The following is an 18,005-nucleotide window of genomic DNA, read 5'->3' as shown; positions in this document are numbered from 1 at the left end:
TCTATACATAATGGTTACACATGTAATAATATTAAATATAATTAAAATATTAAAATTTTAATTTTTAGTATTTTAATTTTGTCATTTATTTAAATTTTATATTTATAATAAAAAAAATACATTTTGAAATGCCATGCTTTGGTATAAAAACCAGTTAGAGTAATAGGAAGATATAATTAATCATTTTATAATATATATATATATATATATATATATATATATATATATATATATATATATATATATATATATATATATATATATATATATTTATCACGAATCTTAATTATAGTATATTTGTTTATTTAAAATTATTTGGTCATTATAAGTTTTAGTTATATAAAATAAATATTTATTCTATATATTCTCCAAACTAAAATGCTATTATAGTATAATTATAATTAATTATCATTATATCAAAATAAAATGAATTAATTAATGATAAATATTTTAAAAAAAATGTAAAATCCCTAACAAAATCAATCACGCACAATGTCATGGTTAATCGCGCCGCCGCGCCTGCACATTGTCACCGCCACGCCCAAAATTCCAAAACGAAATTACTAGTAACATCAGAGAACAGTGCCTAAACAGCTAAAGAGAAATGCACTCTTAGCTTCATCATCTCTTCAATTATTTCAATTTAATTTCATGTTCATTTCCACAAACAAATGGATATAGCTATATTCTCTCCATCAGGCCTCTTTGGCGAAGATGACAACCCCACTCGTAACACCTCTCTCTCTCTCTCCTTGTTCTTTTACTTCTATATTCCATTTTAACTGGTGGGACAAATTGTTTCTGAATTCAGGTGAGGAAGATGCAGACTCACAGGAAAGCTATGTTGAGAGGAAGCACCAGTTTCCTGGGATGGTAAAGTTTCCTTCTTTAACATCATTAGTGGCTGTTTAACCAAAATTATCATGTGGGTTTGTTTTGGGGGACTGTCATATGCTGAAAGTTTGAGGTTAGTTGGGGTATTATTTGATGGGTTTGGTTGAAGTGCTGTGCTCTTTAGGAAACTGAAATTGCAATTGACAGGGGTTGCTTTTTATAAATATGTTTTTATTTTTCTTACTATTGTTATCATTGGTTTGGTTGCTGTAAGAGTCTTGTTGCTGGACTGCTATGAGTTTGTAATGATGCTGTGGTAGTATTGTCTCATGGGAATGCTGTTTGATGTGTCGGAAGGGTCAAAATTTGTGCTCAAGTGCTTAACTGTTTGGAAGAGGAAAACTTTGCAAGCTGGTGAAGGTTGAACGATATTGCTGAGTTTATTATAGGAAGTGGAGATAACCTAATCTTGTAGGATCTCTTTAATAGAAATAAAAAATTCTTTTGTTTGGAAGGTCTTGCCATACTAGGGTATTTTTTGTCTACCAAATTCAGAAATATTAGGTGTGCTTGTTTGGGATGAAAACAAGGGACCATAATTATGTTTATTTCATATAATATTCATTTGGTTTAATGCTCGCAGGCAGTCAGGCTTGGCGTGGAAGTTGAAAATTCTCTTTATGGTTAAAAACCATCTCCTTGAGTTTGGTTTGACAAGTTTAGTGCTATTGTGCAGGAATTTGATATGATTTGATGTGAATCTAATTAGTTTTTTAAGTGCAACGCATTCATAGGTGCATTTATATGATAGTTTATGTGGATGATAAAGCATTTTGGTTTTGGGAGAAAATATGCTTTCGATATTGGAGTAAAGTTGATGATAATTTGTAAACCTACTAATACTCCCAGTGGATTCAAAAAGCATATTAATGAGAGATCAGGGAAACACATTCAGATCCTTCCTGGCATGTATAGGAAGTTAGTTAGAAAGCTAAACTATCTTGCAATAAACATTTGTATTTTGCGTAGTTTGGTTATTTAATGTCGTCATGATATCACCTTGTGTTAATGATGGGAATACTGTGATTCAAAATTTTGAGGTTTTTTGAGCATTTATTTGTACTGTACTAGTACCAGTTGCTCTACGCCTTTATGATTTGTGCAGGAGTTGATTGTCCGAGAATTTTCCTTTCATCAACTGAATGCCAATTTACTCTGGCCAGGGACGTTTTCATTTGCAGAATGGTTAGTTCAGCACAGGTCATGCATTGAAGGAAGGCGTGCTATTGAGTTGGGGAGGTATATGTGAATTACTTGTATATTAATTTATGTCTAAGCTAGTTAGTTATTACTTATTTGAAAGGGTGAAAGTCTTGCTCCAGATTTTCAAAGTGAAGCGATCTTAGCTTGAGCCCATGACTGCATCCAACTGCTCATCTATTATCTATAAACAATTGCACTTGGTTGTATATCTCGTTTCTGTGACTAGGACTCCATTGTATTCTTGCGAAAGTGTTTCTGTCTATAGCTCTGCACTTATCAGACAATTGATTTCATTTTTGTTCTTCTAATGTTGCATATAATTTCAGTGGTACAGGAGCTTTGGCCATATTTCTTCGAAAATCATACAATCTTGATATTACAACTTCCGACTATGACGACCATGAAATAGAGAAGAACATAGCTCACAACTGCCAGGCAAATGAAATACCTGTCATTCCTCACATAAAACGTGAGACTTCTTTCAGTTGACCTATTAGTCCTTTGCTTCTTAGCTGTTGAGAAGGGCTTCAAAGTAGTGATTCTGATTACACCTTAAAATATTTTGTCATTAAAATATATATTTGGGTCTTATACATTGCCTAGTTATCAACTTACTGCCTTTGAACCTTATGCATTGCCTAGTTTTGTCAGCTTGCTTTCTTTTGTAACTGTTCATTTAACTGATAATGAAAATAACTTTAAATTTTCATTGTCTCATCTTCAGAAGTGACAGTTCTTACCCTTGTTAAATTTCTTAGAATAGGCTCAAAACAGGCTTTATTAAAAAATTGTTGAGTTGTATCTGTATGTACATAAGGTCCTTCAGTTGTCTTTACTTGTTTAATACTATTTTGTCTCTTTCATTGTATCTTAGATTAATCTACGGTTTCTACATATAACAGTTTCTATATATAAATAGAACCCAAGAAGACTTGTTCAAGGTCTCTAAAGTGTATTTTCTCTTTTTATATTTTTCTCAACTTATTATTAGAGCAGGTCAATCTTTCTCTACTTGTCTCTATCTTGTTAGGCGAAGAAAAGGTTGTTTGGCCACAGTTTTACCATTTGTCACCACCGACTGTCATTGTTTTCTCTAATGACCACCGAATCTAGAGTTTCTCACTGAGTGATGACCAACCATGCCGGTCCTGAAGGCAAAATCTTCCTTACATGGTTCCACACATAATGTGTTTGTCACGTGTCTCAAGCATGGTTGTCCACTCTCACCTTCCAGCTACCAAAGTGATGCCACCGCCAAGGTTGGGTTTTCCAAGACTTGGACAAAGATGTTAGTGAGATATCATCAAGAAATACTACACGGTGGCAAAAATAGGATTTTCAATGATGTGCTTTATTATGGCAATATATGGAACCTAGTGTACTATGAACCTTTAGAATTTTCGAAACATGCATAGTGCTAGGAACCACCAATAGTGTTAGGAACCAAGAATTGGAAAGAGCAAGAAAAGAAAGGTTTTTATTGAATATAATGAAAGGAACAAGGAATAAGAGAGTGCTCTGTCCTTCAAGGGCTTCCCTATCCCAAAAGTAACTAACTCATGAATATTCTAATGATCTTAACTAATTTCTCTTCTTTGTGTATCCTAACAATACACTCCTCCAAAAATCAACCTTGTCCTCAAGGTTGGAATAGTGGAAGCTTGATGCCGTAGCTCATCTCCATCATTGTGATTGTTATCTACCCTTCCTGAAAGTATTGTAATACTATCCTATCATAGGGAGGGAACCCACGGGCTACTGCATGCAAATTCAATTCTGGAGGCTTGGGTGGTGGTGGGGATGAGAGTGGTTTTTGTATAGAAGTCTTTGAATGAAGTAAGTTGAAACTCTAAGATTCCAATGTCATTGATGTTCCAACCACCTTCATTGTCACATCTAAGTCCAACAATCATTCCTTATTCATATAATGTAAATCTGACTTTCTTGACAAGAAAACCAATATTTCAAAGTTTAATGTTTTGGATCAAAGTTTTCTAATGATGAATATCAGGAATATTTAAAGTTGAACTCCAACAACCTAGCACAATCATCTACAAATTCTAGTTTGTCAACAACTTGCATTTCACAATCTATGGAAAGTCGATGTCCATGGATATTTGACTCGGAATATAGGTGCAATTGAGAAGATTACGGGGATAGAGATCAAGAGGGATCACTTCTAAAGGAAGCTCTTTTTGTGTCAAAGACAATACATCCAAAAGGTAGTGAGAAGTTTTGAGATAGAAAGTGCTAAATTCGTGAGCATACCTTTGACAACATTTATTCGTCTCTAAAAGCTTAATACTCCTCAGTTTGATGAGGATAAGGAATACATATCTTGTGTCCAATGGGAGTTTGATGTATGCGATGTTATGCACTAGACCAAACATTGTCCATGTAGTTAGTCTAGTGAGCAAGTATGTGAGTAGACCAAAGAAGGAGCATTGATTGGCCATGGGGCTTATCTTGAGATACCTAAAAGTAACAAAGACACTGAAATTCTTTTCAAGGGTGATTCACAATGTACTTTTTAAAGGATTCTCTTACTTTGCTTTGGACCTGGATGCTAAATGGTCCATTACATTGTTGGGGGTTCTCTAGTTAGTTGGTAAGCTACTCCCCAACAAACATTGGCGATCAACCATAGAGGTGGAGTATATGGTGTTGGCTGAGGAAATTAAGGAAGGGATATGGTTGAAGAGTTTGATGGGTGATATGGGGTATGCGAAACTCTATGTGTAATAATATGTTTGGCCAAGCATCATATGCAGTGTGGTAGGACAAAGTATATTGATGTTAGATATCACTTTCTTGCATTGAGCTTAGGATTGGAGTGAAAAAGATTGACACAAAGGAGAATCCCACTTATATGTTCATTTAGCTCATTCCCAGATCTTGGTGTACTAAACACTGTCAGATGACATGTTTGATGATCATAGACATATGCTAATTCGAGGGTTTACATCTTGGTGTACTAACATTTTGTAGGATGACACGTTTGATGATCATAGATGTTGTCTACAAGTTCGAAGGGTCGACTGATACTTATGTAGATGTGTCTAATAACTTAAGATCATCTGATAGTGTTTTAGTTATACATCATTTGGTGAATCAATAGTCATTTATGCGTTCTGTTATGTTAGTTATCATCATGTAATTTTAATTAACATGTAATCGTTTTGTAGATCTTTGTAAGGGTGACTTTTACTTATTGTATAGTTTTATATGTTGAATGCAATGAAGTACCTCTCAGTAAAACTTAGTAAACATGACAGCTTTATTCATATCTATCTTGCTTTTTGAATTCTTTGTTCATTTTCTCTTGTTGGTGTGATTTGCAATTAGTATTACATTGTATCTTTCGTTATTCTTTGGGCTCATTTTGGCTCTAAGTGCACATGACAACTTTACTCCGACGAGGTTAGAATTAAGAAGATGCATGATGAGTTGTTAGAATTAAGAACATATATAATGAATAATGTTAGCTTATTACTCACTAGTAGGTGATTATAAATTTTGTATTTAATATTGTACCCAAATTATGTATACATACATACATACATGCATACCATGTGCATACCTCCTCTAATTCCAGACCATTTTATGTTGATCCTTGTATTAGTTTGGATTCTGTAATTAATTTCACTTCTAAAATTACTAAATGTGTTTGAATTTTCAGATACATGGGGAAACAAGTTTCCAAATTCTGACCCTGACTGGGACCTAATCATTGCAAGTGATATCTTATTATGTAAGATTATTATTGTTTACTATCATAGTGGCCATTTTTCTTATTTTTTGAAACTTAATATTACTACAAGTTTTTCTTACAAATTGAAATGTCTAAAGTTGCTAGCAAAATTAAAAAGCTATATCTCATGTTCCCACTAGAATGCACGAGTTATCTGCTATTTGGTAGCATTTCAAGGGGTGATGGAGAATGACAATGACATCAAATGACTAGCTTAGTTTCACAATTCAATTTTTTCTGCAATGAATTAAGTTGCAATGGCCATCTTGTTAGCAATTTGGGTCATGCATATATATGATAAATAATTAAATTTGTTAGGGTTGTTTTATTTTTATTAGCCAATTTATTAAAGTGATATGATTAATTATATCTATAGCTATGAGTATATATATCTATCATGAAACTATTAACTGTGTAGATACCCATGATATTCTAATTTGATGAAGGGGACAAATTAAAAATATCACCTTTAGAAAATAGTAACCGACAGAGGTTACATAAAGGGGTTATGGTCCCTATCTGAGAGCACGTTCAGAAATACATTATGTTCCTTTCTCTTGTTCACTATTAGAAGAGAAAATTAAGAGGAAACTTAGGGTGCTGTATAGTTGGAAGACCAGATACCAAAACTATTATCATTCCAATAATGGCCAATCCAGTTTGTTTTCATTCTTTAGAGTATGGGAACTATTTAATTATCTATAGGGTTTATGAAAGCATAAAGAGTAATAAACCCTATAGATAATCAAACAGTTCCCATGCTTTTAAGAATGAAAGCGCAAGCGTACTTGGATTGACCATTATTGGAAATGATAATAGTTTTGGTATCTGGTCTTCAACCGTAGAGCACCCTAAATTTCCCCTTGATTTTATCTTCTAATAGGGAGAAAGAGAAATGAACAAAATGAATTTTTGAACGGTTACTATTTTCTAAAGATGATATTTCTAATTTGTCTCCTTCATCAAATTAGAATATCATGGGTATCTACACAGTTAATATTTTCATGATAGATATATATACTCTTAGCCATAGATATAATTAATCAAATCACTCTAATAAATTGGCTAATAAAATATAATAACCCTACACATTTAATTATTTATCATATATATGCATGACCCAAATTGCTAACAATCTCCCAATGGTCACAAATATATATCCTTATAAATGTGTCATACTTTATTAGCTCAAAAATGCCATTATATACCTTGAGTATATCCAAAACATCCCGTCCATTGATTACATCCACATATAGGACCAAAACAGTTTTAATTGCATTAATCGCAACTAAACCTGATAATGATTACTAATGTTGACAAAACCAAATGACATGGACTCATCATTAGTGTAGCGTGAATAATTACGTGAAGATGACTTGTACATGTCTATTTTTCAACTGGTCCTTACTTTATTTCAATGAGTTCAATATAATAATCTTAACATACAAAGTGTAATTTTTGAATAATATACAAAGTATGTCAAAGGACATTGCATTAATGCATAAAATCAAACATAGAACACAAAACACATAAAAGTGACTAATTCTCACTAAACCTAAGATTCCTCAAACAACAAAACACTCATATGAGCAAAACGCTCATGAAAGACCATGGGTGAAAATACCTTAGTGAGAGGATCTGCCATCATGGAGTTTGTCCCTTATTGTTCTATTGAAAACTATCCACTTTGTATTTTATTGTTGTTAGAATACAATGTAGCTGATTTATTGTCACAATAGAACTTAAGCGGTCTTTCAATTACTTCATAATGTGTAACCATGTGACAAATCTCTTCAGCCATATTCCTTATTTGATGCCTCATAGCATCCTGCAAAATCTAAGTCAAAATACTCAATGATCTCTAACTAAGCTGACTCCTTGTATATGAGTATATAATCTCTTGTTCTTTATAAGTACCTCATAACTCTTTTGGCTGCTTTCTAATAATCCATTCTTGGATTGCTTAAATACCTGCCTAATAACCCAACTATGTATGCTATATCCAATGTGTACATACTTGGGCATACATCAAATTGTCTACAACTGATGCGTAGAGAATCTTCTGCATTACCTGAGTTTCCAAATTTCCTCTTGGGCATTGATTGAGACTGATTTTGTCTCCCTTAGCAACTTGAGTATCCTTAACATTTCTGCATGGAACATACAAGACCAGAAAAAGAACATAGTGCCATTGAATTTGTGATACCTACAATCATCAACAACATTTATCTCGAAGCCAAATAAGATAAACATTTGATGAAAGTTGTGGTACTATTGACGAGATGCCTATTTTATCCCATAAAAGCATAGGTTCTTGAGGATCTTGAGTTTGTTCTTTAGGAGGTTCTAAACTAAGTGGTTATGAATTTGCTTATCAAAAGCAACTATATGAATCAGATCTAGAATTGTCACCAATTCTTCCTTTAACCTTATTCTTCCATCCAAACTCATTATCTTCAAAGAATGTAACAGTTCCCGTCTCAAAAGAAAAAGTCTTCTAACACTTATATGAAACCTGAAACTATCCAAATTGTGAAGGAAGAGAGATCAAAACTAATGTACAAGTAAACCTTCTCGCAACTCAAGTTTCACTGTCTTAAGTTTTGAAATAATGTTGGACATTTCCAAAATGTACTCTCTAACACTTCCTCTGCCTTGATACTTCATGGTAATCAAGCTCTGAAGAAGTGCACTTGTTTCTGCCTTATTGCTTTTCATAAAACGCTTTTCAATCTCAGCAAGGAAATCTTTAGCTATTGTTATATCTTCAGATATAGTACCTCTAAAGACCTTTGGAATGCCACATTTAAGGATCGTCAGACTCATGTGATTTGATCGGTCTCACTTCTCATAATCTTTCTTCTCATCAGAGGTACTCGAGTCTGTAATATTAATTGCTAGGGGTATCTTTTTGTAACAATCAAACAGATAATAAAGCACGTCTAACAACAAACCCATCTTTGGATTGATTTATCATTGACAGAGAAAAACCTTACAATTGTCACATGTTTACCATCACAGGTGTGTATGCAATCCGGCCAAATATTAATCTTCCTTTGCGGTGACTAATACTCGCATGGATATACATAAACATAAACATTCTCACGAATTATCTCTTCAAGAGAGGTCACTTTGACGACTTTTTGATTCAATTTGCTCGTCAAAAATGCTAAACAACAAAAATTTGAATTCTTATTTATAAACCAAAATCAAAATTAATTTTAATTCAAATGTTCACGCATGTCACCTTCACAAAATTAATTAATTTTTATTTTTTATTTATTTCTTTATTTTGATCATGCAACCTAACATTCATGTGATGGGTCCTAACCTAAACTAGAAAGTGTCTAAGTAGGCCAACACCTCAACAATGCTAAGCTGAACGACCCACATTAGGTTCAACCTAGAATGGCCCACCACAAAACCCTACAAATCCGCCACAATCACGAGTATAGCAACGTCGACCTCCTCCGTTCAGGTTGTTCAAGTTGCCCCAAATGGTGTCTGTTGAGAATAAAGAAAATAGGGATTGAGATTAATCTCCCTTGTGTATAAACCACACATAGGGTAATCTATTTATAATAGAGAGAGGTACAAGTAAAAAGAGTAACTGAAAATAAAAAGATTAAATAGAAGATATTGTTTGATATTGTGGTTATCAATATCTAACAATATCTTAATAATATCAAACAATATCTAACACTCCCCCTCAAGCCGGAGCATACAAATCGTATGTGCCAAGCTTGTTACAAATATAATCAATTCTAGGCCCCCGTAAAGACTTAGTAAAAATATCTGCTAACTGATCACTTGAGTTAACAAATTCAGTCTTGATATCTCCAGACAAAACCTTTTCTCGAATGAAATGACAATCAATCTCAATGTGTTTGGTCCTCTCATGAAAGACAGGATTAGAGCTAATATGAAGAGCAGCTTGATTGTCACACACAAGTGTCATTTGAGTAACATCTCCAAATTGTAACTCTTGAAGCAATTGCTTGAGCCAAACAAGTTCACAAGTAGCTGAGGCCATAGCTCTATATTCTGCTTCTGCACTGGATCTTGCTACAACACTCTGTTTCTTACTTTTCCACGAGATCAAGTTACCACCAATGGAGACACAATACCCAGATGTAGATCTTCTATCAGAAGGAGATCCTGCCCAATCAGCATCTGAATAGCAAACAACTCTTGAATGGTTATTAGAACCATATAACAATCCTTTTCCAGGAGATCTTTTAATATACTTCAAGATACGAATGACTGCATTCCAATGATCTTCACATGGGGAATTAAGAAATTGGCTTACCACACTGACTGCAAAAGAAATGTCAGGACGAGTAACGGTAAGATAATTTAATTTTCCAACTAATCTTCTATACTGCTCAGGATCAGATATAGGCTCCCCCTGATTTGGTAGAAGTTTAGTATTGGGATCCATGGGTGTATCAACAGACTTTGAACTCACCAACCCAGTTTCCTCCAGAATATCCATGGCATACTTTCTTTGAGATATAACAATACCATCATTGGACTGTGCCACCTCAATACCCAAGAAATATCTGAGTTTGCCAAGATCTTTTGTCTGAAAATGGTGACAGATATGTTGTTTCAACTGAGAGATGCCATGGTTGTTACTCCCTGTAAGAACGATGTCATCAACATATACTATCAAGTAAACACATCCAGCACTCGAGTGCTGATAAAAAACAGAATGATCTGTTTCACACCGAGTCATACCAAATTGTTGAACAACATTGCTAAACTTTCCAAACCAGGCCCTAGGAGATTGTTTTAGGCCATATAGTGATTTGCGAAGACGACATACCATCCCAGAAGACTCCCCCTGAGCAACAAACCCTGGAGGTTGCTCCATATAGATTTCTTCTTGCAAATCACCATTGAGGAAAGCATTTTTAACATCCAGTTGATAAAGAGGCCATTGTTGAAGAGCAGCCATGGCGATAAATAAACGAACAGAAGCCATCTTTGCCACGGGGGAAAAAGTATCGCCATAATCCAAACCAAAAATTTGAGTATAACCTTTGGCCACAAGACGAGCTTTGAGGCGATCAATAGTACCATCAGGTCCAACTTTGATAGCAAACACCCACCTGCAACCAACAACAGATTTTCCAGACGGTAACGGGACCAGATCCCAAGTTCCACTGTTATGAAGAGCATTTAGTTCATCTATCATGGCCTGACGCCAACCAGGATGGGCTAAAGCTTCACGAACAGTTTTTGGAATGGTCACAGAAGAAAGAGAGGAAAGACATGTATAAAAAGGTAACGACAAGCAATGATAACTCAAAGCAATATAATGGGGAGAGGGATTACGGGTAGAACGCATACCTTTTCGGAGGGCAATGGGAAGGTCAGACTCAGGTGTCAGAGCCGGAGGAGACAGAGCAGTTGGCACTTGAGTGGAGTCACATGGTGGTAGTTGTGATCGGTTTCGGCGACTATAAACCTGAAGAGGTGGTGGAGAAGCGGACTGTGGAGCAGGAATTGATGGTGACGAAGACACAGTAAGAGGGTCACAAACAAGAGGAACATTAAAGGTATGAGAAGAGGTGTCAGAACTAGATGGAGGTAGAGGTGAAGTTTGACTCTTAAAATAACGGGAGAACTCATCAAAGGTGACATCTGCAGACACAAAATAACGATTAAGAAAAGGAGAAAAACATTTGTATCCTTTTTGTGATCTTGTAAACCCTAAGAAAACACACTTATGTGATCTAGGAGAAAGCTTGTCAAGACCAGGACTGAAATTATGAACAAAACATGTAGACCCGAAAACTCTTAGAGGTAAGGGATGAAGAGGGTCATGAGGAAATAAAATGGAATGAGGGATGTTATTTTTTAAGACCGAAGAAGGCATGCGATTAATAAGATAACATGCAGTAAGAATAGCATCACCCCAAAAATGTTCAGGAACCGCTCCATGAATTAAAAGAGTGCGAGTGGTTTCAATAAGATGTCTATTTTTACGTTCAGCTACACCATTTTGTTGAGGGGTATAAGCACAAGAAGTTTGATGCAAAATACCGTGAGAAGCCATAAATTGTTTAAAAGAATGAGAAAGATATTCACGGCCATTATCACTGCGCAAAACTCGAATAGAAACACCGAACTGAGTTTTAATTTCATGAAAAAAAAGATTGAAAGATATGAAATAATTCCGAACGATGTTTCATTAAAAATAACCAAGTACATCTAGAATAATCATCAATGAAAGTAACAAAATATTGAAAACCTAAAGTAGACTTAACGCGGCTAGGACCCCAAATGTCAGAGTGAACCAATGCAAAAGGGGATGAAGCACCACGTGTGACACTACGAGGAAAGGAAGTACGACTATGTTTGCCTAATTGGCATGACTCACACACCAAATGAGATAATTTGGACAAGGCAGGGACAAGCTGTTGTAACTTAGCAAGGCTTGGATGACCTAACTGAGCATGAAGAAGAGAGGGAGACTCCATAACTGCACCAACTTGTGTAGAAGGATGGAGATGATAAAGACCATGAGACTCACATCCTGTGCCAATCACCTGTTTCGAACTTCGGTCCTGTAAACACAGAATTGTGGGTAAAAGAAACAATACAATCAAGAGAACGAGTTAGACGACTGATGGACAACAGGTTAAAAGGAGACCCAGGGACATAAAGAACATTATCAATGGTTAAAGAAGGAAAAAGTTTAACAGTGCCAACACCATGAGATGAGACTCTAGAACCATCAGCCAGTGTAACAGAAGGTAAATGATTAGGAGAGGATAAAGAAGAGAACAAAGATTTGTTACCAGTAATATGATCAGTGGCTCCTGAATCAAACACCCAAGGACCAAGAGAAGAAGATCGAGTCAGACCAACAAAAGATGTACCTGTGTGAGCGATAGATGCAGTGGAACTAGAAGACTCATGATCCTTATACCATTTGAGAAATTTGTTGAACATAGCAGGTGTATCAGGTGAAACAGAAGGAGGATCCCCAGTAGAGGAAGGTGGGGAAAGGTTGGTCTGAACAGCTGCAGCAGAGCGAGGAGGACGTCCATGCAATGCATAACACCGGTCAATCTTGTGACCTGGCTTGCCACAATGTTCACACTCATGTAATGCATAACACTTGTCAATCTTGTGACCGAGCTTGCCACAGTGGTCACACTTAGGACGCCCTTTTCCCTGTTTGCGAGGGCGAGTCCGGTCATCACGATGAGATACCAATGCAGAAGAATCATCAACAGAAGCAGGTGTATCAGTGTTAGGTTGTTCTGGTACACGCAAAAGAGTAGAGCATGTTGAAGTTAAGGTGGGGACAACCGGGGAACCCAAAATTTGATCACGAATATGTGAATATTTATCAGCAAGCCCGTGTAATGCTCCGAGCATGAAGAACTTCGAGCGTTGTTCGATCTCCGTGGCAGGGTCGGGGGAAGGAGGCAATAATTCATTGAATTCATGAAATAGAGTATTTTCACCTACTTTGATAGGTATTTTATGATCAATCCCCCTCCTTGGTGGCAGCTCCAGTTTTTCTTGGAAAATGATCTTATGTTCCTGCAAAACCTCCTCCAATTCCTCCTGCTGCTTGGCTGACAATCTTTTCCCCCCCTTCTTCCTCTTCGTGACTGGTTAATCCCAACTCCCACACTAAGGATACTGCTTCAATTTCAGTTTCCTTCAACAGGGCTTGTGGTGTCACAATTCTTTTTGTCAGAGTGGGATCCCCCAGAATGTGCACCACTTTTCTAGCCACATTAAAACTCATGGTTAAGGTGTTCCAATTTACCTTAACTTCTCCTAAAGATGCTAGCCATTCCACTCCCAAAATCACGTCAACTCCTCCTAATTCAAACAGGAAAAATGTCTTTTTAACAACATGATCCTCCAAATTAAGTTCTACACCTTTGCAACACCCTTGTGTTTGCTTCTTGTGTCCATCCCCTAATCTAACACAGTAAGGGGGGTATCTTCTACCATTAATCCCAATTATGTCAAATTGTGCTGAAACAAAATTAGGACTCGCCCCACTATCAATTAAAATTAATACCTTTCGCCCATTGATATCTCCCTGCAATTTCATGGTATTATTTTGCGTTAAACCTCCTGCTGAGAACAGAGATAGCTCCATTCTTTTGTTTTCCAACACTCCCATTTTCTCCTCTCCTCCATCCTCCTCTCTGCCCTCACTGTCCTCCTGCAAGAATCACCACTCTCAAACTTTTTTCTGGGCAGCGATGGCCTGGCCCAAAAGCTCCTCCACAATGAAAACATCTTCCTTCTTCCCTTCTCTTTAGGTACTCTGGGTAAGGCAAGTTTCTGACTGCCCTGTTTTTACTCCCTCCTGTTGTTGGATTTCCACCTGTCCTAGAGCCCATAGATGATGTTCCCCCTCCTTCTTTCCTTGTTGTACTTATATTGCTGGAAGAAGACTGAGAATTTCCAGCACCTTTAAAAGACTCAGTTCTTGATACCACACCCATTCCTCTCTGAAATCTGGTGTCTGCTACTGATGGGTCCGATAGGTGTGGGTTCTTCCTGCCCCTGATTCATTAAGAGACTCCTCCAAATCCCTAGAAATCTCCATTGCCCTCATTAAATCCCTTGGATCATGTGGCTTTACTTGGCTTCTGATTCGGCTTTGTAATCCTGCAAAAAAATACCCCAGTAGTTGTTCTTCTGATAAATCTGGAATTTGAGCCACCAATCTTTCAAATTCTTGTACGTATTCTTCTACTCCCTCATTCTGCCTTATGGATGCTAATTTCTCAAAGACTGTACTCCTATCCTTGCCTCCAAATCTTTTATTCAAAGCTTCGACAAAACTCTCCCAAGATGGGTTCTTGGATTTCTTTTTCCAGAAGCTAAACCAATGACTAGCGTTTCCCTCCATACTTATGAATGCTAAGCGTAATTTCTCTTTTGGAGAAATATTTTGAATCTCAAAAAACTTTTCTGCTCTAGCAATCCAGCCCATAGGATCACTGCCTTCAAAAGTTGGTAATTCTACCCTTTTCATCCACTGCTTCTGGACCTCTTCTTCACTGTCAGAATCAGACTCCTCCTTTCTGATCATCTTTACAACTCCTTTCTTGTTGTTAACAGAGTTCTCCCCATTTTCAGAACTCTTCTCAGACCCTTCTTCTGATTTCTTACTATTCTTGATCATATTTCTGATTTCGTGAAGATTTTCTTGAATCTCCAAGATAATCTTCCCATTCTCGCGGATCCACCTTTCCAACGCAGCAACTCTTCCCTCCATGATAACAGGCCCTTGGATCCGGCAGGTCGGACCAATTGTTAGGTTTCTTAGAGCTAGAAACCCAAGCCACTCGTGCAGAACTCACTCACACCAACACAGAAAGAAAACAGAAACAAACTTTTATTACTCTCTCAAAGAATGTGTCCAGGGAAAGACAACAATTCCCCCCTCACAGGATTTGTTAGGACTCCTGTTTACACTTACAACAAACAAAAGAATCTCTCCTTTTACAACACTACCCCCCTTCTTATTTATACTCTTCCTAAAACAGACTTTCATTCCCTAACAACCTACTACCAGACTAACTAACTAACTAATTCAGTTCTTATTTCTTCTCACATACACCTTTAATATTCTATCAGCATCAAATAAGGAATATGGCTAAGGAATTTTGTTACAGGACTGCGTATTGTGAAAGAAATTGAAAAAACCAAAAAGTTATACTGTGTCAATAAATCAGTTGTATCGTATTCTAACAATAGGGTACAAAGTGAATAATTTTTCAATAGAACAATTAGGGACAAACTCCATGATGAAAGATCCTCTCACTAAGGTACTTCCACCCCAGGTCTTTCATGTAGCTTATATGGGTGTTTTACATTTTGAGGAATCTTTGGTTTAGTTGAAGTTAGTCACTTTTGTGTTTTGTATTCTATGTTTGATTTTATGTATGCATACATTGTCTTTGGACATATTTGGTTTAATAAATATATTCAGAAATTACACTCTATATGTTAAGGTTGTTATATTGATCTCATTGAGATAAAGTAATGAAAAATAAACGTGTACAAGTCATTTTCATGTAATTTTTCATGCTACACTTTTCATTATGAGTTCATGGCATTTGGTTCTATCAGTATGAGTGATCATTGTCAGGTTTAGTTGCGACTGAGCATCTATCTTGAGCTCTGTGACTTGGTGATCATTGTTTGCTGGAATACCAAGATTGGTAATTTCAATCTGGCGTGAATACAATTTGTAAACGATTTTCTAGATTTTGTGATTGTAGTGGAAGGGTTGAGCTTGTACTCTGTCCTTTTCTTTCTGAGCTCTAATTCTCACTAATAATCTTCTTTCCATTAAATTAAAAAATGATGTAACCAAATTAAAGTACTTGTTTAATAATTATTGAAATGTCATTTAATTTCATCATCTTGCAATACTTAATTAATGTCCAAATTGGTCCTTAAAAGATGAGTGCGCTACCCTCATTCAAATTTTATGTAGATGGGTTTTTGAAAATTTCATCTGCTTGCATATAAGTCCATTATGAGTATTTGATACGTAAACACAAGTTTTTATTTGTATTTAATATGAAAGGGCTTATATGCAAGCAGATGAATTTTTCAAAGACTCATTTATATGAAAATTTTAATTAAGGACCTACCAGCCAACACACTCATCTTTCGAGGACCAATTTTGGTATTTACTTAATATATAATTGCATCTATGAATATTTTGTATTTGGCCAATTTTGTAATAATTAATTGTATCTGGATTTTTGTTTGAGTTTTAATAACCTAATTTTTTTTTTTAAATTCAAGGAGTGAATACTGTTCTGGTCAATCATGGTCACACATGTCCAATTCATAATTACTAGACAAATTTCTTGATCATCATGCTGTGTGGGAAATGTTAAGATTTGTGTTTCTCATCTCTTCTGTGTTGAATTTCTGTCCTCTTCACTGTCTTTCATAAAGGAAAGAGATTATTTGTTAAGACTTCAGCATAAAGGAAGATCCGAATCCGGTTTACTAGTTAGCATAACCTCGAGACTTACAGCATCAAGTAACTCATCTTAATGTAAGATTGTTAACATTTTATAAGATTGTTCATGTAACTAAACAATGTAAGATTGTTCATATAAACTAAACAATCTTAAAAACATTTTTCTCTTTTATATTTGAAGACCATCCTATAAAATCCATTAAGCCACTTGATTTTCCTTCTCTAGAGCCTCATTAGGCCCATTCTATCATCATAACTTATGAAAATAGTCACTAATATGTATCAAATCTTAAATGTTTGTAGATGTAAAGCAGTATGCAAATTTGATACAGACCATTTCCTTTCTTCTCAAATGTTACAAGCCCCGGCATAGCAGAGTGGTTTCTCCGACTGGAAATGATGAGAGTCATGGTATTATGTAGAGACCCTTCTAACCAACATGCTTTAGCTACTCAAGTTTGCATCTTTACTGAATTTTGTGTTGGCAGGAGATGTAGTATTGCCGCAGCCAGCATTTTTAATGAGCTGGAGACGCAGAATTGGGAAGGAAGATGAATCTCTTTTCTTCAATGGTTGTGAAAAAGCTGGTCTAAAGGTGAAGCATATTGGGTCACGTGTATATTGCATCAACCCCATAGAAAATGAGATATCAGAAACAAAACCTTGATTAATGAAATTAGTCTTCAAGCATATCTGGGAGGAGAATGCAGTGTAAACTAGAAATTCTGGTTATAGTTAGCTTCTAAAGATTAATTTGCAGCTCCTAGGTGATAACACTGATACCTACTTACTAAATATCTTTTCATCAATTTGAGCAGAGTAACCATGCCACAAGTTATTTGAATTGTGTTATTTCCTTGTTAGTTGTTACATCACTGAAATTCAATTCTTGGTTCTGATCGAAACTTTTAAGATAATGTTCTATTTTCTTGGTAGTTGTCACATCACGGAAATACATTTTTTGGTGTTGGTTGTGTCACTGTTGATATCGTGTGACCTTATAGTGATTCAAGGTTGATTTGATGCATTTGCGCTTTATTATAATTGAGTCCTTGTTTTTTCTTAAAAAGTGGAATTCATTTCTAGGTGGGGTTGATCATGCAACACTGTAATATGGTAATTTAATTGATAGACTTTACATGTAGAATCTTCTCATTACGT

At 35.8% G+C, this 18,005-nt stretch overlaps 1 protein-coding gene across 1 annotated transcript; it reads left to right on the top strand.

Moving 5' to 3' along the window:
• The first annotated feature begins 496 nt into the window (after positions 1-496).
• LOC114167617 (S-adenosyl-L-methionine-dependent methyltransferases superfamily protein) lies at positions 497-17,696 on the top strand. Its single transcript, XM_028052725.2, has 7 exons — positions 497-729; positions 812-873; positions 2,000-2,133; positions 2,424-2,566; positions 5,777-5,848; positions 17,148-17,255; positions 17,333-17,696. The coding sequence occupies exons 1-7, from the start codon at positions 672-674 to the stop codon at positions 17,509-17,511; spliced, it is 756 nt and encodes a 251-aa protein (XP_027908526.1). The 5' UTR covers positions 497-671; the 3' UTR covers positions 17,512-17,696.
• Positions 17,697-18,005: the final 309 nt, after the last annotated feature.

The sequence above is a fragment of the Vigna unguiculata genome, chromosome 10 (assembly GCF_037176805.1).
Source record: "Vigna unguiculata cultivar grain cowpea cultivar isolate G323 ecotype 2 chromosome 10, ASM3717680v1, whole genome shotgun sequence".
NCBI lineage: Eukaryota > Viridiplantae > Streptophyta > Magnoliopsida > Fabales > Fabaceae > Vigna > Vigna unguiculata.
Note: the sequence above shows the minus strand (reverse complement) of the source record. Positions and strands in the feature narration are given on the sequence as shown.

Coding starts and splice junctions, on each gene's coding strand:
- LOC114167617 (XM_028052725.2), top strand. CDS start 672: ATGGATATAGCTATATTCTCTCCATCAGGCCTCTTTGGCGAAGATGAC. Junction 874..1,999: donor AGCACCAGTTTCCTGGGATG/GTAAAGTTTCCT, acceptor TGATTTGTGCAG/GAGTTGATTGTCCGAGAATT. Junction 2,567..5,776: donor TGTCATTCCTCACATAAAAC/GTGAGACTTCTT, acceptor TTGAATTTTCAG/ATACATGGGGAAACAAGTTT.